Raw genomic sequence first — 22150 nt, forward strand, 5'->3', positions numbered from 1 at the left:
AGAGACGAGCATGTCAGAGCAAGTGAAACTCAGTATGTATCCTTACCAAAGGCCCGTAAGCCAGAACATTGGGCTGTTTGCCAGGGCCCAGGGGGAGCAATGCTCAGAGTGGAGTAAGCCTGCACTTCAAGGGAGCAAGTGTCCACCACCCAATGAGGCCACCTCAATTGGAATCTGCACCTCCAGGGCAGTGCTTGCAGGTTTACCACCTGATCTCAAAAAGGAGTGGTGGGAACCTTGGGCACATAACTAGTCCGGGGTCTCAAGATAATGTGAGAGCTAGTGGGACCAAAGGCAAGATTTGTTCACTGAGAATGCATGCAAAGTCCCCCATCCTCTTGATGGAAGTGAGCACAATCAGGAATGAAATATTGTAGTCTTGAGTGGAGTACCTCGAATCGTTAGACCTCCTCAACATCGATGATGAGGATCTGTAGGGCCTGTCCCTCGGCGGGCCCCCCGGGGCAACATAATTTTGAATGTGGCGACATTCTTGGGACTGAGCTTATGCCATGGTAGGTGGAGACGAAGGTCTCAGGTGGAAAGCCACACCCACTGCCCCAGGGCATAGCTTGGATTCGGCCAGCAATGTTGACATAGTGTTGGACAACTTTCTGTAGATGGGGGTGCGCACTGTCCCAAACTTGTTCGCTCAGCTGCAGCTAGTCATTCACGGATGGGAGATCAGTGGGTTCAGTGTACTTAAAAGGTGTCATGCCTGAGGCAGGATTTGGACAGAATTCTGTGCATATTCCTCCCAAAAAAGAAATGAACTCCACTCCGTGGGTTGGCAATGACAGCATGAGCAGAGGAAGTGGAAGCGGTCCTGATTCAGATTTTCTGTCTGACCACTGGACTGTGGATGGTAGCCTGATTTGAGGCTAATGTTTACATTGAGGCTCTGGAAGACGTTTGACCACACTCAAGAAGTGAATTGGGGCCCCCTATTGGACACAATGTTATTGGGCAGTCCGTAGAGCCTGAAGACGTGTTCACACAGCAATTTAGCAGTCTCTAGGGCGTTGGACAGTTTGGGGAGCGGGATGAGTTTGCAGGCCTTGGAGAAGCGGTCAACCACAGAGAGGATGCTAGTGTTCCTCCAAGAGTTGGATAGATCCGTAACAAAATCCAGCACGATGTGTGACCAGGGATGGCAAGGAAGAGGCAGAGGCTGAAAGAGGCCAGCTGGTAGTTGATGAGGCGTTTTGGTAGTTTGCCACAAGGCACAATTGTGGATGAATCTGATGACATCAGTATGTATCAGTATGGTGTCTGGGCTACAGACAAGGCTGCTGGATTGGAACCCTGAGAATTACTGAAGCTCCTTGAGTGACTAGGGTTGTGGCCAATCCAGGAGAGTAGGCCACCAGAACAGATTTTGGACTAACTGCTGGGTGGCCACAACGCCGGGATGCCCAGAGCGAGGGTCTTGAAAGGGTCTTGGTTCCTATGGGGGTCTCTCATTTCTCTGATTGCCAAGAGAGGGCTTCTGCCTCAGAATTCTTAGAGGCAAGCCTGTAGGTGACTGCGAATTGGAATCATGTAAAAATCATCCCATTGAGCTTGGTGAGGATTAAGTCTCTTGGCAGATCACAGATATTCCAGGTTTTTATGGTCCATCAGAACTGTGAAAGGATGCGCTGACCCCTCAAGTCAGTGCTGCCACTCCAGACCAGTTTCAAGACTAGCAGTTCATAGTTCCCCACATTATAGTTCCATTCAACCAAGGATAATTTCCAAGAAGGCCAGTATGGCATCTGGGCTCCAGACAAGGCTGCTGGATTGGAACCCCGAGAATTACTGAAGCTCTTTGTGTGACTAGGGTTGTGGCCAATCCAGTACGGCCCTGACTTTCCTCTCGGTATATAAACGGTAATGTCATTCAGTGTTTGCACAGCCTCCACCATCTTTCTATTTCTCAAATAAGAGGCCGGCAAAGTTGAGGGTCAACTAAAACCTTTAGCATGCTCCCCTCGATATATGCCTTTATGGTCTCAGACTCGGGCTGTGACAACGGGCAGCCACCAGCTCCGTGGCACAATCTGTTAGTCAATGAGGGGGTCACTGGGAAGCCTTAGACTTGCTGAATGCCTTACGCAGTTCAGAGTACTCAGCTGAGAGAGTCTCCTCCTTGGAGACAATAACTGCTTAGGGGTGATGGTGTGGGCATGACTTTTAGCTGGCAGTGGTCATGGCAATAGCTTTCCCATATTTTATCTGTCCAAGCTTCCATGAGGGATCTGGGGGTCGTGTGTGCGTAATCAGTGCAGTCCGAGTTTATGGTGTAGAACTGAAGAGTAGACTGTAGAGTGTAGACTGCCCACGTGAAAACCTCAGTTCCTCTGTCACTTCCTTTCATTACCCTCACAAATCCAAATGAGGATCAGGCTATTCCGATCCAGCACAGAGAAAAAGCAAGCTCTACGCAGCTGTTTCCAGTGCCGCTGGGATGGAAGTTAACAACCTGGTAGTTTATGCATGACCTCTGTACTCTTTGTACTCGATATACTCTCTATACAATATTTGCCCTTCTATTCCAAGATGGACAGTGATTAATGGCACTTCTGCAGCACTGCCCCAAGCAGCAGATAAGTAGCATAGACCCATGTTGTGGGTGGAACAGAAGAAACACAGTTTTGGAAATAGTATTCACTCCATTCTATGATCTCACTGGTATTGGCCAGTTGAATGTTCTAGCAACAAAAATATCTGTCCAATGTCGCTGAATATTGAAAACTGGTATTTTTTTATCATATTACATTATTACTATGACCATAAACGCACTAGGCTGTTGTGCAAATAATTGTACAATTTAATGTGTGTTAATAATTCTTTTAGTTATTTCCTTATAGCTAGTTACGTCCATGTTACAAAATATGGTAGATATATACAATAGGCCCATACATGAATATATTACATAGCTCTCCGGAGCTATGGCATTCAGCAATATTTACTACTGCCCAGAAACACAATAGAAGAAATAATTGATTAGTAATTTCTATAACTGGAAAGACCCTGAATGTTTGGTCTCAGCAACAGTTGCTGTGAAACAATGATGTAACTCTTACACAATGAAAATATAAAAGGCATAACATCACACACAAGTCTCTTGAACAGAATGAGAGGAACATCTTTGATGGTTTATTATATGCAATTCTAATCTACTCAGTTTGGGATTCAAATATTTTAAAAGTCATATAAAAGAAAAATATATATTACATATTTTTATTTTCTTTATACTTCTTTATTTTTCAGAATGATTGAAACTCTTTTTGTACTTCTGTTAAAAATATACTTAAATTTTTACAGTTTTCATCATCTGGCTGTTACAGACACTGTTTGCATACTTATGCCATTTTCTTTCATAGGGGGTTTTTGTCTGTGCATATGTGAGTACATTGAGGCTCTAAGTGACGATATCTTTTCATCTGTATCAACTGAATCATTTTAAATATTTGTATCTTTATTTCTAGGAAGTCATTGATTGAAAATGGCAAATGAAAATTACACTTTGAGCAATGTAGACAGCTTTACAATGACTGGATATGATCACCTGCAGAACCAAAAGCTCCTTGGATTCCTCGTCTTATTAGCCTACATGCTTATATTGTTTGGGAACGCCATCAATCTGTGTATCATCTTGTCTAACAGACCTTTACACAAACCAATGTTCATATTAATCTGTAATCTAGCTGTTGTTGACATAATGTTCTCTTCTACCTGCAGCACAACCATGATCTCAATTCTGCTGGCTGAGATTAAAACAGTTTCATACTACTCTTGTATCTCAAGAACATACTTCTATCATCTTGGTGATATTACAGAGTGCATGGCTCTGACATTAATGGCAATAGATCGACTTATTGCAATTAGATTTCCTTTGAGATACCACAGCATTGTAACAAATTCACGAATATTTCTGTTCATTTTTCTAACATGGCTTTTTGGTTTCGCTGTTATGGGTTATGTGATATCAATAGTAGATAGTGTCCCCTACTGTCAGCCTGTCATCAAGTATGCATTCTGTAATTATCCTGCCATGATCAGAGCTTCTTGTGTTAATAATGCTGAACCATATTTTTTCACAGTTACAATGATAAGTTTGGGGCCATTGTTTGGACAGTTTCCTTTTATTCTGTGTACCTATGCTGTCCTTGCACGTAGTGTAACTAAACTCTCCAATAACTCAAACAAAAAGCAAATGATCAGCACGTGCTTGAGTCACCTCATTGTCCTGTTCAGTTTTTTTGTACCAAAGCTGGTCTCTATTTTCCTACCTCGAGTTATAGTTGGACTAACTTTGACAGAGCGAAATACAATTTTCATTGTGCCCTCTCTAATTTCTCCTCTAGTAAACCCTACTGTTTACTGCACCAGAACTAAAGAGATCAGGAACCGGTTAAAAGATGTATTGTTGCGCAAAAAAATATTACCAAATCATGTAAAGTCATTTTCAATAGCTGTATAATTTTAATTCTAATTTTTATGATGTTACTTGTTTTGATAATATGTTTTTGATGGTCCTGCTCATTTTAGAAACTTCAAACCAAAGCATAGACATTTGTTTGTTTTCAATTAAAATCAAGTAAAGTATGAAAAATATTTGGATTTCTGCTTGTTTTTTAAATGACAGCATGGCAGAAATCTTAAATGGATAACAAAAAATGTCTTTCTATGCTTTGACAAATAGCCTACCTGTTAAACAGAACTGTATTTAATCAATGTATGTCATGAATCATACTGTGTATGAAAAGCATTAAGAATATTAATTATCATAATAAAACTTAAATTTAAGGATTAGTTCACACAAAAATTAAAGTTCTGTCATCATTTCCTCACCCCTAAATTGTTCCAAACCTGTATGAATTTCTAGAATATTTTGAAAAAAAGTTTGTAACCAGGCTGTTTTGGGACACCATTGACTCCCATTGTATTTTTTTCCTACTTGGAATCAGAAGAGGATATTTTTCAAGGGGATATATCGTAAAAAAGAAACGGGGCCTGAGCGACATTTTTTGAACCATATGTAATCAAGGAAGTGTAGATTGAGGTAAGCCAATGTATAAAGAATTACAGTAGTCCAATCAAGAACAGATTAGTGCATGAATCACTATTTCGAGGTCCTTGTTTGAGAGGAGGTGTTTTACCTTGGCTACTGATCTGAGATTAAAAAAGCTACTTTTTAAAACTGTGTTCATGTGCTTATCAAATTGGAGAAGAGGGTCAAAAATGACTCCAAGATTCTTTGCATAATTGTGTAGGTCAGTGGTTTTCAACCTGTGGGCCGCGGCCCCCCAGTGGGCCGCAACGGTATTGCAGGGGGGCCGCCAGTTATTATCAATAGAAATAATAATATTGCTAATGTACGTAAAAATGTGTAGTAATAATTAAATATCATAATTAATTAAATAACAAAAAATAATAATAAACTGTTACTATGCGTTCACCAGGTCGTTGATTGGTTTAAAAACAACCCGCCGATTTAGGCTATTTAACATATTTTTGCTGCATACATGCCAAAACAGATGTAAACATGGATAAATGGTTGACAACGGGATCGCTGAAAAGGGAAAATACTTCATCTACAAGTAAGCAGGACACAGAAAAGACTCAAAATAAACCTAAAAGAAGAAAATATAGCAGCGAGTACCTAGCGCTAGGTTTCACATGTGTGGGAGCGGAGAACGAGCAGCTACCGCTCTGTGTTGTATGCTCAGAAGTCCTGTCAAATGAAGCTTTAAAACCGAACAAATTACGAAGGCACTTGGAAACAAAACATAGTGAATATGCGTCCAAGCCAATTGAATTTTTTGAGAACAAACTTAAAGAATATCAAAGCAAGAAAAAAACTATTGAATCTGCGTTCTCTGGAAACGACAACAGTAGAGCCGTTTTACTAAATTTGTACTTGTAGTTAACACATTGCAATTAAAAATGAAAAAAGGGTCAGGAAGCGGGATCACGGTCTCAGTTTCCTTTGGGTCTTTTTTTTCTTTGCTTTTTCTCTTTATTTCGCTCAATGGTTTCTCTCCCTTAAATCGTTCGCTCTATATCTGCTCTCGATTTGCGCTTCTCACTCGAGCTTCTCACTCGAGCCTGACTCTAGTCTTGATTTGTCCAGTGTTCCAGTTCTCTGATGTTTTGACTGCTCGTCTCAACCCTGGTCTCTGCCAGTTCCTTCTGACTGATGGCTCCGATGACGGTCTACGTGCTGCCGACCTCTGAATGGATTAGGTTTTCCCGTTTACTTAAGAATTGTTAACCCGAGTGTCTCAGGGCTTGGTGACCTATTATGCACATTTTCTGGTTATTCAACATTACCCGTTTATTCAATAAAGACAGTTAAAAGTCATGCTTCTGAGTACTCAGTTACTAACCCGACACAAATAACAGGTTCATTTAAATTTTTTTGCAGTGGGCCGCGGAAACATATGTGTTTGGTTGTGTGGGCTGTGAGTTAAAAAAGGTTGGGAACCACTGGTGTAGGTTATTGTTTAGAATGCCTAGCTTTGAGTTGGTAGTAGCAGCAGGGCCTAGTAGAAACAGGACTGAGATTAAAACAGTTTCATACTACTCTTGTATCTCAAGGACATACTTCTATCATCTTGGTGATTTCACAGAGTGCATAGCTCTGACGTTAATGGCAATAGATCGACTTATTATGTTAATCCTGAACCATATTTTTTCATACCTATAATACATCTGTGGCCAGTGTGTGGACAGATTCCTTTTATTATGTATACCTATGTTGTCCTGGCATATAGTGTGACTAAACTCTCCAACAATTTAAACAAAAAGCAAATGATCAACACTTGCTTGAGTCACCTCATTGTTCTGCTCAGTTTTTATGCACCAAAGCTGGTCTCTGGAATGCTAACTCGAATAGGTGTTGTGCTAAATTTAACAGAGCGAAATGCAATTCTGATTTTAGCTTCTCTAGTTTCTCCATTAATAAACCCTGCTGTTTACTGCACCAGAACTAAAGAGATCAGAACACGTCTAGCAAATGTTTTTTTGCACAAAAAAAGTAGCAAATAATTTGAAGTCAATTTGAAGGCTGTATCATCTTAATTTTGATTGTGTTGATTGTTTTGATAATGCTTTTTACGCTTTTGTTCATGTTATAAAATATAAGACAAACATATAGATATGCTAATGTTGAATTAATTGTTTTCAAATTAAGTAAAAGGAATTAGGGGAAAAAATTGAGTTTTGCTTCATTTTTAAATGACAGTATTGGCAGAAATTTGAAATGCTGAAGAAAAATATTTTCTATTAATTTGAAAATAGCCTAAATGTTGAACAGTACTGTTTGTAGATTTATTGTATATTAAATCTTTGTATGAAAAGCTCATACATGAATAAGCATTAATCATATTAAAAATAATACTTATATAATATTTTAAATATTAATCATAATTAAACCAAAATTAAGTCTGCTGTCCCTTAGTTCCAACCATCATATTGTATCAGTACCTTATTATTTTACCTGTATAATGGTACATTTTTTTATTGGTACCCATATTTTTATAATGACAACATAGCCTGGAGTAAATTATTCAGTCCCAATGCAATACAATGGTACAATGCACTTTTTGTGTACATACATGTTCTTACATTGTCCTTACATTTTTAAAAATACCTATATATAATTACATCTGTAATTACTTTTATTTGCAAATACAATACGAACACAGTAAGTACAGTGTACTTATGTTCTAATGCAAGTACATAGTAGTTAAGGCCACCTAATATATAAGTGCAATTATTATCACACCGCAATAACATTGAACATTGTTCTTAAAAAGTTCTTATACATCTCAAGCCTTCATTGCTAATTCCAAAATCATTATTTTAAATCTGGTTATATAAGCTTACACCATTGATAATGCTGTTAATAATGCAGTTATTGGAGAGAGCAGGCGAGAGATTAATTATAGCTGTATGACTGAAGGGTATGTGTGTCAACAATCTGAGAGGGAGAATCTATGGATGTGCAGTGTGATGTTTATAAACAACAGACGACAGCCCAAACAATGGGGCAGCGCACAACTGGAGAATAGGCTGATTGGAGGTGTTCAAGACTCAACAGCAAACAGCAATGGCTCCAGAAGCAAAAAGTTTGGCACAGAGAGTTGTCATTGAAGTACCAGAGCTGGCAGATCAAAGTTGATGAGCCAGCGATCAGGAAGGATACAGGAATTAGACCAGGAACCAATACTAGACAAAACATGTAATTGAGCAGCAATGCTGAGAGACGAGCATGTCAGAGCAAGTGAAACTCAATGCATAACCTTCCCACAGCACCATAAGCCAGAATAGTGGACCCATCGGGGTTGCCAGTTTTGTATGAAGCAATCATTGGAGGTGGAGCACAATGACTCATTTTGTCATGTGGAACGTTTTAGAAAAGCTAGAAAAAAGAAAACACAATAATGTCTGAAGAGGGCGGGATGAAAGCCCATTGTCAGACACAGCTCAAACTACTAGCCTGAACTTCGAGATAACAGAGGTCCCAGTGTTCACCAAGGGGAGACAACTGGGAAAAAGTGCACGGATCCATGGGAAATGGCGCTGCAAGCGGGCAACACACCAGTCTCCTGCAATAACCTGATGTGGAGTAAGGCTTCACTTCAAGGGGGCCAGGCTCACCTTGAGGGTGGTACACCAAGGTGATGGTGTCCACCACCCAATGAAGCCATTTCTTTTTGGAGTCAGCATTCCCCTTCTGCTGTCCCCCAAAGCAGATAAAAAGCTGCTCATATTTTCTGAATCTCCAGGCGCATTCCAAGTAAATGCGTAAAGTGTGAATGGGACACAGAAACACATTGGTCGGGTCTGCCATCTCCGGGGCAGTGCTTGCAGGTTTACCACCTGATCTCAAAAAGGAGGGATGGGAACCTTGGGCACATAACTGGTCCAGGGTCTCAAGATAATGTGAGAGTTACTTGGACCAAAGGCAAGATTTGTTGACTGAGAATGCATGCAACGTCCCCCATCCTCTTGATGGAAGTGAGCACAATCAGGAGTGAAATATTGTAGTCTTGAGTCGAGTAACTGGAACCGCTAGACCTCCTCAACGTCGATGATGAAGGTCTGTAGGGCCTGTCCCTCAGCAGGTCCCCTGGGCAGCTCCCCCAGATCACCAGCAGGTTTCGATAGAGAAGCATGAAATGTGGGCAAAATAATTTGTCAGGCAGATGCAAACTAAATGATTATTTGTCTAATAATTTTGAATGGGGCGACATACTAGGGGCTGAGATTATGCCATGGTAGGTGGAGATGAAGGTCTCAGGTGGAAACCACACCCACTGCCCCAGGGCATAGCCTGAGTTCGGCTGGCAATGTTGATTGGCTTGGTGGACCTAGTGGTAGACAACTTTCTGTAGATGAGTGTGCGCTCTGTCCCAAAATTGTTTGCTCAGCTGCAGCCAGTCAATCACGGATGGGAGATCAGTGGGTTCAGTGTACCTGAAAGGTGTCATACCTGTGGCAGGTTTTAGACAGAAATCTGTGCGTTTTCCTCCCAAAACAGAAATTGGCTCCACTTCGTAGGTTGGCGATGACAGCATGAGCAGACGCGAAGAAAAGCGGTCCTCATTCCAATTTTCTGTCTGACCACTGGACTGAGGATGGTAGCCCGATTTGAGGCTGATGTTTACATTGAGGCTCTGAAAGAAGTTTGACCACACTCGAGAAGTGAATTGGGGCCCCCTATCGGACACAATGTCATTGGGCAGTCCGTAGAGCCTGATAACATGTTCATACAGCAATTTGGCAGTCTCTAGGGCGTTGGACATCAGCGGGATGAGTTTGCAGGCCTTGAAGAAGCGGGACATTAGCGGGATGAGTTTGCAGGCCTTGAAGAAGCGGTCAACCACAGAGAGGATGGTAGTGTTCCTCCAAGAGTTCGATAGGTCCGTAACAAAATCCAGCGCAATGTGGGACCAGGGATGGCAAGGAAGAGGCAGAGGCTGAAAGAGGCCAGCTGGTAGTTGATGAGGCGTTTTGGTAGTTTGGCACAAGGCACAATATGGCGTCTGGGCTCCAGACAAGGCTGCTGGATTGGAACCCTGAGAATTACTGAAGCTGACTGACTATGTTGTGACTAGGGTTGTGGCCAATCCAGTACGGCCCTGACTTTCCTCTCGTCCATTGCAACTCCCTCCTGTTCAATGACGTAGCCAAGGAAAGATGTGCTGGTGGGATGGAACTCACACTTTTCCACTTTGGTCAAACGATGGTGTTGAATGAGGCGTGAGAGAATGGCTCTAATGTGGTCAACGTGGTGCTCAAGAGGTGGATAGCCCTCGCAGCAAAGGAGCACACCCTAGCTCGACCAGAAGGCAGTGCCAGATTAAAAAGACAGACCAGCAGAACCCAAAAGTTTTTAAGACTGTCAGAACGTAGTCCTACTCTAGATAGAGAGTCATACCTGTCAACTCTCCTGTTTTTCCAGGGATTCTCCTGTATTTTTTATGTGGTACATCGTCCACCCTATCGACTTCCAGATTTGACAGTCGGCAGAAGTGAGACAAAAGTGTTTATTAAGTTTGAAATAAGGAAATGTATCTTACAAAAACACATGGATTCACTACAGGATGTCTTTATTCACCCCCCCGGAGCAATGTGAGGGACGTCTTCTAACCAGTTAAAATGTAACAGCCACTGTGGAAGGCTTGAAAGATCAAAAACATTGTTTAATATAACATTGACTGGATTGGCTGGAATTATGACATATTGTAATGCTAGGTTGGTGCATTTAGAGAACAATGAGGGTGGGCGTCAGGGGAGCAAGTTATTGAAACATTGCACGCTCAAAAGGGAAGTCTGCACAAATCAAAAAACGTATTTTAAATGCTAAAAAAAATTATTTTTGTGTGCTCAAAATACTTTCTTCTTTGCGATACAAACATTTTATCCACAGAGCTCAATTTGTGCATGTTCAAAGCACACTTTTGGTGCTCAAAATATGACCTTTTTTGTGGTAGAGATATAATTCCATGCTCATTTTTAAGCTGTGGTAACTGTAATGACCTTTGTAAGAACTAAAATTGTTTGACAAAGTGATTCTGATTGATTATAGAATTCAGCATTATTTGCTATGGCCCACAGCAGATGAAAAATGTCATATTTAGAGTGACAAAATTAGAGGTTAAATTATTATTTTTAGAGAAAATAAGTGCTTTTGCATTTCTATAATTAGAAAGGCATTCTGTTTTTGTCTTAACCACGGTTGCTATGAAACCATGATGTATCTTTCGCACAACTAGCGTATAAAAGGTCTATAAACATCACACAAAGTCTTTTGAACAGGATGAGAGAAACATCTTCAATATGTAATTCCAATCTACTTTGTTTTCAATTAAAATATTTTTAAAACAAAAACAAGAGGGATTGATTTACATAGCATTTGTATTTTATTTGCAGTATTCTTAATAATGACTGAAACTCTTTTTGTACTACTGTTAAAACTATACTTTAATCTTTACAGTGTTCATCATCTGGCTGTTACAGACATTGTTTGCATCTTTCTGCCATTTTCCTTCATAGGAGCTTTTTTTCTGTGCATATGTGAGTACATTGAGACTCTAAGTGACTTTATCTTTCCATCTGTATTAATTGTATTTTTTTTTAAGTTTATGTATCTTTATGTTAAGCAGTAAGTGACTAAAATGGTTAATGAAAATTATACCGTGAAAAATGTAGACAGCTTTATATTTACTGGATTTGATCACCTGCAGAACCAAAAGCTCCTTGGATTCCTCGTCTTATTAGCCTACATGCTCATATTGCTTGGGAACGCCATCAATCTGTGTATCATCTTATCTAATAGAAATTTACATAAACCTATGTTCATATTAATCTGTAATCTTGCTGTTGTTGACATAATGTTCTCTTCTACCTGCAGCACAACCATGATCTCAGTGCTGCTGGCTGAGATTAAAAATGTTTCATACTACTCTTGTATCTCAAGGATGTTCTTCTATCATCTTGGTGATATTACAGAGTGCATGGCTCTGACATTAATGGCAATAGATCGACTTATTGCAATTAGACTTCCTTTGAGATACCACAGCATTGTAACAAATTCACGAATATTTCTGTTCATTTTTCTAACATGGCTTTTTGGTTTCGCTGTTATGGGTTATGTGATATCAATAGTAGATAGTGTCCCCTACTGTCAGCCTGTCATCAAGTATGCATTCTGTAATTATCCTGCCATGATCAGAGCTTCTTGTGTTAATAATTCTGAACCATATTTTTTCACAGTTACAATGATAAGTTTGGGGCCATTGTTTGGACAGTTTCCTTTTATTCTGTGTACCTATGCTGTCCTTGCACGTAGTGTAACTAAACTCTCCAATAACTCAAACAAAAAGCAAATGATCAGCACGTGCTTGAGTCACCTCATTGTCCTGTTCAGTTTTTTTGTACCAAAGATGATCTCTATTTTCCTAACACGATTAATAGTTGGGCTAAATTTGACAGAGCGAAATACAATTTTCATTGTGCCCTCTCTAATTTCTCCTCTAGTAAACCCTACTGTTTACTGCACCAGGACTAAAGAGATCAGGAACCGGTTAAAAGACGTATTGTTACTCAAAAAAATATTACCAAATCATGTAAAGTAATTGTCAGTAGCTCCATAATTTTATTCTGATTTTTATTCTGTTACTGGTTTTGATCAAGTTTTGTAAAAACTAAATGTAAAACATGTCTTTCTATGCTTTGTGAATAGCCTACCTGTTAAACAAGAACTGTTTTTAGAGTATTTAATCAATGTATGTCTTGAATCATACTGTGTATGAAAAGCATTAATAATATTATCATAATAAAAATTAAATTTAAGGAATACTTCACCCAAAAAGGAAAATTCTGTCAACATTTACTCACCCCTAAGTTGTTCCAAACCTGTATGAATTTCTGAGGATGATATTTTGAAAAAAAAAGTCTGTTTTAGTTCACCATTGACTCCCATTGTAGTTTTTTCCTACTTGGAGGTTTAGTCAACTTAACATTAAGTAACTTAAATTGACTATACTAAAAAAAATAGGCAGTGAGGTAACAAGTTATTCCAAGGTGAAACAAATTCTTTTTTTTTTTTTTTTTTTTTTTACAATGTACAACCAAGCGCCTAGGACATTAACTAGGTTTTGGCCTGTCACCTAGGGGCTACTGCTTGCTCTGCATTAGCTAGCAGAAGGAATTGTCTCAACAGACCCTTGATAGCAATACCCTGTTCAAGTCAATATCACTAAGAATACAAAGGCACAGTAGGGCCCAAAGTAAAACCAGGGCCTGACCAACTCAAAGAAAGGGCACAAAGCAGCAGCACATAACCCCTACAATACCGAATTCTAGAAAGACCACAAAATGTTTGATGTGCGTCCGTACCACAGCATGTATTTTAGAAAGTGCACAGAAAACTTGTCTGCAAACTTACCATAACATGGACTATCGTTAGAGGCCTAGAGACCCCATGTTAGTCGCTCAGTTTATGAGAGGGGTGTGCTCATAGGTGATCCTCTATGGTGAGGGGACCACTGCTGAACTCGACCAACAAGGACAGCAACCTAACAGGGAGACAAGGCACTTTTTATTTATAAAGCACAAATTTAAACACAACTGTAGTTGATCCAAAGTGCTTTATAATATACAAAATCTAAATAAGATAGAAAATAATAACAGACAATAGAAAATTAAATAAAATAAAACAAATTTGAAAATATTTCATTCAAATGCTAAAGAGTATAAATAAGTCTTCAAACTAGATTTAGAAACATCCACAAAAGTAAAAACTCTAATGTTCACAGTGAGACTGTTCCACAGCTCCAGGGCAACTACTAAAAACACTTTATAACTAAAGAACAGATAACAAAAACTGATTGCCTGATCTTAGTGACATAGAGGTTGAAAATGGTCTGAGATCACAGAAATAAGCCGATGCAGAATTGTGCAATGCCTTGTATGCAAAAAGGATCTTAAAATCAAATCTAAATTTTATAGGGAGCCAGTGCAATGTGTCAGGTCTTTGGACTTTTTGTTGTTGTTTTGATTGTCCTACATGCTCTGTATGCCCTACTTTTCATTTTAGTTAATTGTCTTAGTGTGTTCACCCATGTCTAGTTAATTTAGTTATTTCCTGTGTGTATTTAAGTTCAAGCGTGTTGTCGTTTATATGTGTGGTTATTTTTTGTCTGCCTGCCTGCCTATTTGTAACGATATTGTTTATTTTGTTTTTGGAAAATGTATGTTTGTAGCATTCTCGTCTAGCACTCCTTCTCGCCAACCACACCCTGACAGAACGTCGGACCTGTAAAAGTTTAATAGCGGCATGTTTTCACCTTTTGTTTTTCATTTTTTCCCCTTATGTTTTCTCCATTCGTCAACCCTAATTTCCTCATAGCTCTCTTGGGGGCTACATGGAGGAGTTCATCGAACGACTCGCGATACCCAGACAGCTTTCTCTGCTCAATCTACTTTTATGGAACTCAACCCCATCACATGAGTGAGGCTGTCTGGGGACGTCCCTCGAGAGAGAGCCTAGCCACTTATATTGAGCGAGTGCTGGTGTCGTGCAATTCGTCAGTGACCGTCCAAATCGAAGACAACGTCACCAGCCCCACTCCCGATCCAGAGCCCAGCCCATCACTTCACTGCGACCTACAGCCTGTGCCCATCGATGACGAGGGGTCCAAGTCTGCCGCGACCACAGAGCCATCGCCAGAGAAGCGACAGAGCCGTGGGGCGCCACGAGATCCGAGTCGACTTCGTCAGACCAGGTGCGCGAGCCAGCAACAGAGCACGCCACGGTGGAGAATGCCTGGTACAGCTAGACCATGGAGTAGAGCTCCGCCCACTGCACCACAGCTAAGGATGAACTGATTATCCACCTAGGGCTGCTGGATTTACAGGAAGAGCTGGAGGACTGGGATCTGGAGTTCAACCTGGCACCACCCCTGTATCCTGAATGCCCGCTGGTTCCATCCAGCCGTCCTGAGTCCCTGCCTCAAGGGCGCCCCCTAGAGACTGTTCCCCAAGAGCTCCCTCCAGTGCCCACACCACAAGCACTCCCTCCAGTGCCCATGCAGCCAGCACCGCCTCCAGTGTCTACGCTCCAAGTTTTCCCACCCTCCCAACCTTACCATCCGCCGTCGATGTTTCCCACCAGCCCCTGCGTTCATCCTCAGCTCATCATCTGGTACTCGCGAAGAGTCTGCCGGTCACCATCACCGTCTTGTGTGAAGGATCCCTCGCCTCATCATTCGGCCTCCGAGTCCTGGACTCCACCTCTGCTTGTAGATCCATCAGCTCCCCCTTGGCTCCTAGCTCCCTCCTCTCCACCTGTCTGTCGTCGACCATCCGTCACCTCAGGATTCCTCTGCTCCAGCTTAGCCTCGTCTCTCCATCCCTCCGGCTCCACCTCAGTCCTCTGTCGCTCTGGCTTCGTGGCATCCTTCTCATCCCGTCACCATATCGGTCGCCTAGGTCCTCCAGCACCTTGGTGTCACCCTGGCCCTTCGGCTCTCCACCTCTGCCACAGTCTCCTCCACCACCTGTTCCACCACCATCAGTTGGCCCCATGGATTCGACGACCATTTCTCCTCCATGGCTCCTCTCTCCATCGGCTCCACCGTGGACCATCATGGCTGGGTTCTGGGTCCTCTGGATCTCCTCCTGCTCCGGACTCCTTCTGTGTTTTCCCTGGCTCCTCCCTCCAACTGCACCTCCCTGGACTCCATTTGCCTACCCCCTCCTGGGGGCCCGTCCACCACCAGAGCATCCTCCCAAGATCCGTTATCCCCATTCTAAGTTTTGTGTTTTTGTTACTTTAGGTGCGAGGACGTAGCTTCCGGGAGGAGGGAGTAATGTCACATTTTTGAACTCTTTGTTGTTGTTTTGATTGTCCCACGTGCTCTGTATGCCCTACTTTTAATTTCAGTTAATTGTCTTAGTGTGTTCACCTGTGTCTAGTTAATTTTGTGATTTCCTGTGTGTATTTAAGTCCAGCGTGTTTGTAATCAGTTTGTCCGACATCGTTGTTCATATGTGTGGTTATTTTCTGTCTGCCTGCCCGCCTGCCTATTTGTAACAATATTGTTTATTTCGTTTTTGGAAGATTAAAAGATTTTTGTTTGTAGCATTCTCGTCTAACGCTCTTTCTCTCGCAAACCACACCCTGACACAATGAGGCAAGGACAGGCCTAATAACTCAGACTGAGGCAGTCCCTACAAGCATAAACTGGGGCGAGAGGTGGATAGCCAGCCCTTGCAACGAAGGAGCAGAAGGCAGTGCCAGATTAAAAAAGATTTTTTAGACTGTCAACTACTAGTAGCAGAATGTAGTCCTACTCTAGATAGAGAGCCATACCTGTCTGTTGTTTCGACTGTTCTTGTTTTGAATTGGTAAACTGTTGGAAAAAGTATGAATATCAACTTATCTTGGCACTGTATTTTTTTAAAGCAGGAGTGTTGTGATTGGTTGTAAAATTCAGCCAATCAAAATTTAGCAGCCATGTCTCTGATTGGCTGGAATTATGGCATATTGTAATGCTAGGTTGGTGCATTTAGAGAACAATGAGGTGAGTGTCAGGGAGAAAGCTAGTGAAACATTGCGTGCACAAAGGGAAGTCTGCACACACCAAAAAATTATTTTAAAAGCAAAATTGATTTTTCTGTGCTCAAAATACTTTCCTCTTTGCGATACTAACATTTTATGCGCAAAGCTCAATTTGTGCATGCTCAAAGCACACTTTTGGCGCTCAAAATATGACCTTTTGTTCAAAATTGTGGCAGAGATATAATTCCATGCTCATTTTTAAGCCGTTGTAGGCTGTAAAGACCTTGGAAAAAAACTGAAATTGTTTCACAAAGTGATTCTGTTTAATTATAGAATTCAGCATTATTTGCTATGGGCCCACAGCAGATGAAAAATGTCAAATTTAGAGTGACAAAATTAGATTAGATATTACTTAAAATATGTAAAATTAGATATTACTTTTGGTAAAATAATTGCTTATGCATTTCTATAATTAGAAAGGTTTTCTGTTTTTGTCTTAACCACGGTTGCTATGAAACCATGATGTATCTTTCACACAACGAAAGTATAAAAGGTGTAACATCACACAAGTTTTTTTGAACAGTATGAGAGAAACATCTTCAATGTTTTTATATGCAATTCCAATCTACTTTGTTTTAAATTAGAATATTTTTAAAACAAAAAAAGAGGATTGATTTACCTAACATTTGTATTTTACTTACAGTATTCTTAATAATGACTAAAACTCTTTTTGTACTACTGTTAAAACTATACTTTAATCTTTACAGTTTTCATCATCTGGCTGTTACAGACATTGTTTGCATCTTTCTGCCATTTTCCTTCATAGGAGCTTTTTTTCTGTGCATATGTGAGTACATTGAGACTCTAAGTGACTTTATCTTTTCATCTGTATTAACTTTATTTTTTTAAATGTTTATGTACTTTTATGTTAAGCAGTGAGTGACTAAAAATGGCTATTGAAAATTATACTGTAAAAAAGGTAGACTTTATAATCACTGGATTTGATCACCTGCAGAACCAAAAGCTCCTCGGATTCCTCGTCTTATTAGCCTACATGCTTATATTGCTTGGGAACGGCATCAATTTGTGTATCATCTCGTCTAACAGACATTTACACAAACCTATGTACATATTAATCTGTAATCTTGCTGTTGTTGACATAATGTTCTCTTCTACCTGCAGCACAACCATGATCTCAGTGCTGCTGGCTGAGATAAAAAATGTTTCATACTACTCTTGTATCTCAAGGATGTTCTTCTATCATCTTGGTGATATTACAGAGTGCATGGCTCTGACATTAATGGCAATAGATCGACTTATTGCAATTAGACTTCCTTTGAGATACCACAGCATTATAACAAATTCAAGACTTTTTCTGTTCATTTTTCTAACATGGCTTTTTGGTTTCGCTGTTATGGCTTATATGATATCAATAGTAGACAGTGTCCCATACTGTCAGCCTTTCATTAGATATGTGTTTTGTAATTATGCTTCTTTGATCAGAGCTGCTTGTGTTGATCCTGAACCATATTTTTTCATAAGTACAATAATAGGTGTGGGGCCAATATGTGGGCAGTTTCCTTTTATTCTGTGTACCTATGCTGTGCTGGCATATAGTGTGACCAAACTTTCCAATAACTCAAACAAAAGCAAATGATCAGCACGTGCTTGAGTCACCTCATTGTCCTGTTCAGTTTTTTTGTACCAAAGATGATCTCTATTTTCCTAACACGATTAATAGTTGGGCTAAATTTGACAGAGCGAAATACAATTTTCATTGTACCCTCTCTAATTTCTCCTCTAATAAACCCTGCTGTTTACTGCACCAGAACTAAAGAGATCAGGAACCAATTAAAAGATGTATTTTTGCGCAAAAAAATAGTACCAAATAATTTAAGATCATTTTCAATAGCTTTATCATCTTAATTCTGATTGTTATTATGTTACTCAATTTGATATGTTTTGTGAAGCTCCTGCTCATGTTAGAAACTACAAGCCAAAGCATAGACATGCTAATGCTGATTTGTTTGTTTACAAATAAAGTCAAATAAAATGTTTGGATCTCTGCTTAGTTTTCACAGTGACAATTATAATGTCAGAAATCTGAAATGTAAAACAAGAAAGTCTTTCTTTGAATTGACAAATAGCCTGCCTGTTTTTAGATGCATTGTGTAAAGTTTTTGTATGCCAAGCTTGAATCATACTGTGTATGCAAAGCATTAATAACAATAATTATCATAATAAACATTATTTGTGCACTGTAATCTTACAAACTTCTCTGTTTGGTAATAAGGATTTATTAAGAGGACCCTTGTGTAATGTAAAAGCATTGTGGCTCTGTCCCAGTCAGTATTGGGGAGCTACTAAAAAGGTAACTAGCTAAGCTAGTTACAGTTAGCTTCAGCTAAGCTACTCTGCAGCCTACATTGAAATTATTTAAAGGTAAGCCCAAAACCAAAAAGTTCAATACTTGTATACAAGTTTATTTTATTACGTACACTTAAGTAAAGTGCAAGTATATTTTAATATACTTTATTTTACAAGTATACAAATATCAGTGTACCAGTAGTCAGGGCCAGAGTGGAATACATTTTCAGCTCAGGAGTTTCATGCATTTGTTGTTTTCTGTATTGCGTTTCTATTTTCACAGCATGACTGTAAGCTTGAGCAAATTTGGGACTGAAGTACCCATTTAAAAATATATATGTAACATACATACACACTCGAAAGTGGCGTTTTTCAGCAATGACCTGCTGTGTAAAAGGAAGCAGACAAGACGACTGTAATATCACACAGAGCAAATTTGTTAACCAATGTCATGTTCCATTTACAAATGTTATGTGACAAATGTAAGCTTTACCTGTCGCGATAACTCACGGCGATGGATTTTGGTGAGAGTGATTCAGTGTCCGTATCAGAACCATGATACATCAGACGTGTGCAGTTTAAACTGTCTAATCATTAATGGCAGGGAAAGCCTCTCATACTCAAGACTGAGCACTTTATATTGCATTAAAGTATGCTCATATGACACCTTGTGTGAGCGTAAAAACGTTTTTGCGACATTTAAGAGTTTTTGCAGATTTTGATGTGTTTCCATTAGGCGTATGTATCAAATTCGGTTTTAATTTGAAGGATAATGGAAACATGGCTAATGATGAGCACAGCATTTTCCAAAAGTGACAGGCAGAAGAAGTTGGTGGCATGCATTTTCTTCTATTTATGGCTGCGTCACCTAAACATTCTTTGGCATAAAGATTACTGCTGTGTGTCTACACTAGCACAAGTGTTATCATATTGATGTCATCATTTTGCAGATTCAAGTTCAACTTAAAAGGAACCAGGATGTTTAAACAAATAAAAAATATGTAGTATATGTAAATCATGTTATCCATCAAGTTTATACACATTTAGCTTTTTGATGTCCATGTTGACCGTGTAGCATACAAAAACTATTCTTTTAAGATGCCTCTCTTTATAAAAGAAAGGTCAACAGAGGTCAAAATATTATTAAGGGAGACATAATAATTATTCAGCAGAGATTGTGGATGCATCAGTGCGATACTCTGTCTTAGTATCAGCTGCATTACTGGTCTTAGACGAGACTGATCCAAACATTATAAAGCACCATAAAGTTTTCGTGCCCTATATTTCAAGCAAAGTAAAGTATTATATAGATATAATACACTATGCATCAATATCTCTTCCTTTCATGCTTGGAAATGTTTATGTGGAGCGTAGCTCACTGTGACCCAATTTTCCATGCACAGGATGTGCATTTGTGTATGCTTTTACAATATGATGATTAGTATTTAAATTTTCTACAAATATTCAATTTTGATATTTTTTATTTATCTGTGTTTAAAATGTTTTAATTATGGCTACTAGGAAGCTTTGATGCACAGACTATAGCATATAATATTATATCTCTATAATAATTATAAAATAAAGGTAAACATATTATTATTATTATTACGTGATACTATTTATTTACCATCTAGGGAATGTATTTTGTGTGATCTGCTATAACAGTTGACCTTTGACCTTTTTTTGCATCACTCATGTTTGATAATTCTCTCAGGGTTGGTTCCCATCAGTACAATCTTCAGGATATGTCTTGTCTCCAGAGAGCAAATTAAAAACATGTAGCAAATATGTTGACACTCTTCAGAGAAACAAGAGTGACTGTGTTAATAGCATTGTGTTACATGAGGGGCCCTGTTTTAACGATCTAAACACACAATCTAAAGTGCAAGGTGCAGGTGCAATCAGGGCATGTCCAAATGGCAGAATTTGTTGGCAGAAAAGCTGAACACTTTTCAAGATCCTCTGCCTCCTCCATCTTTTAATACTTTGACCGAGCAGGTTCTTCATTTGGCGAACAATCTGAAAATCGTAACTTTAAAAAATACACTGACTTGTTAAATATACTATAAGTGATGTTTTATTGAAATAATGTTAAGTGGCCAAACTTTCAGTCATCTGCATTGGATGCAGGCTTTCAAATAGCTCTGACTGATGAGTCAGTCTATATATACATATATGTGTGTATATACATACACAAACACACACACACATTTTCTACTAACATGGTCTTTAAATAACAAAAAATACTGCGGCATTGACTTTAGACTTTAGACCAGGTTTGAGTTGGTCTATGGCGCAGTCTATTTTCAGTTCCTCAAAATAGCAAAGAAATCTTTCTCACAACAGATATAATAATCAAACTGTATTAAAAAGAAAGATAGATAAAGAATACTCATAGATAAATTATGTAAGAATACAAACTACTAACTCCAAAAATCTTAGCAGGCATTTACAAAAGCTTTTGCTTATGGTTAAATTTTTGTGTTTAATGTACCACGTATTTGTGAAAATGTTAAAATAAAGTTGCTCCCGCTCATCTGATGGCTTCACTATGTTAATAAAACAGTTAATTAAAATACACAAGGGCCTTCTTAATTATCCATTAATAGAGAGATTATGTTCCCTATAGTATTTTTTAGAACTCTCATTACACAAATTTTAATAGAATCAGTATCACTTTTGGGACTGAGGACCGGCAGATCAACATTTTTACGCTTAATACCATCATTAGTAATATTCATTATTCAGATACAAATGCAAAAATATACTACAATAAGTTTTGTTTAACCTTCTGTCACATAATGATTTTTTTAACCATTCAGGATGTAGTGTTACATTGTCAACAATCTAGTTTGCATATTACTACGCACACTGGTTTATGTAAACATCTGATAGTTAAGAATAGCATATGTACTAGCCAGGGCCACTCTCTTTTAGAATGACAAAAGGTTTAAAAGTTATATTTTTAGGCTGGTCTGCCTCGGCTATCTAAAAGCACTTGTTGATGTTATAATAACTCACAATTTATATTTTACACGTTTAAGCATTTTTAAGCAATGCCGTTTCTGAGCACTGTCTGAGTTATTTTGCCACATTATACACCTTGAGCGCTTAAATACACACTTGTATTTGTCAAAAAGCCCATCTTCACAAGTATACTCGTAAAGACAGTTTAAGTGAAAGCAAACAGCTGAGAAAGCAAGCATATATACTGGATCC

General features: G+C 39.2%; 3 protein-coding genes and 1 pseudogene across 3 annotated transcripts in view; 2 read left to right on the forward strand and 2 right to left on the reverse strand.

Moving 5' to 3' along the window:
• Positions 1 to 13568, reverse strand: part of LOC122352544 (olfactory receptor 1496-like) — a 33960-nt gene extending 20392 nt beyond the window's left edge. Inside the window, exon 1 of the mRNA XM_043249983.1 lies at positions 13448 to 13568. Coding sequence (XP_043105918.1) covers positions 13448 to 13455 — 8 coding nt within the window. The 5' untranslated portion in view covers positions 13456 to 13568. The remainder of the gene's footprint in view (positions 1 to 13447) is intronic.
• The window catches only part of LOC122352435 (olfactory receptor 1500-like), a 40047-nt gene extending 26469 nt beyond the window's left edge, over positions 1 to 13578 (reverse strand). Inside the window, exon 1 of the mRNA XM_043249850.1 lies at positions 13448 to 13578. The gene's annotated coding sequence lies outside the window, so the exon portion shown is untranslated. The remainder of the gene's footprint in view (positions 1 to 13447) is intronic.
• LOC122352550 (olfactory receptor 149-like) lies at positions 11676 to 12635 on the forward strand. The gene has a single exon (XM_043249989.1). The coding sequence runs from the start codon at positions 11676 to 11678 to the stop codon at positions 12633 to 12635; it is 960 nt and encodes a 319-aa protein (XP_043105924.1).
• Positions 13579 to 17513: 3935 nt separating the features above from the next.
• LOC122352436 lies at positions 17514 to 18571 on the forward strand (annotated as a pseudogene).
• Positions 18572 to 22150: the final 3579 nt, after the last annotated feature.

This window comes from Puntigrus tetrazona, chromosome 10 (assembly GCF_018831695.1).
Source record: "Puntigrus tetrazona isolate hp1 chromosome 10, ASM1883169v1, whole genome shotgun sequence".
NCBI classification, from domain to species: Eukaryota; Metazoa; Chordata; class Actinopteri; order Cypriniformes; family Cyprinidae; genus Puntigrus; species Puntigrus tetrazona.

Bases quoted from the DNA above. Each gene is read 5' to 3' on its own strand.
- LOC122352550 (XM_043249989.1), top strand. From the start codon at position 11,676: ATGGTTAATGAAAATTATACCGTGAAAAATGTAGACAGCTTTATATTT.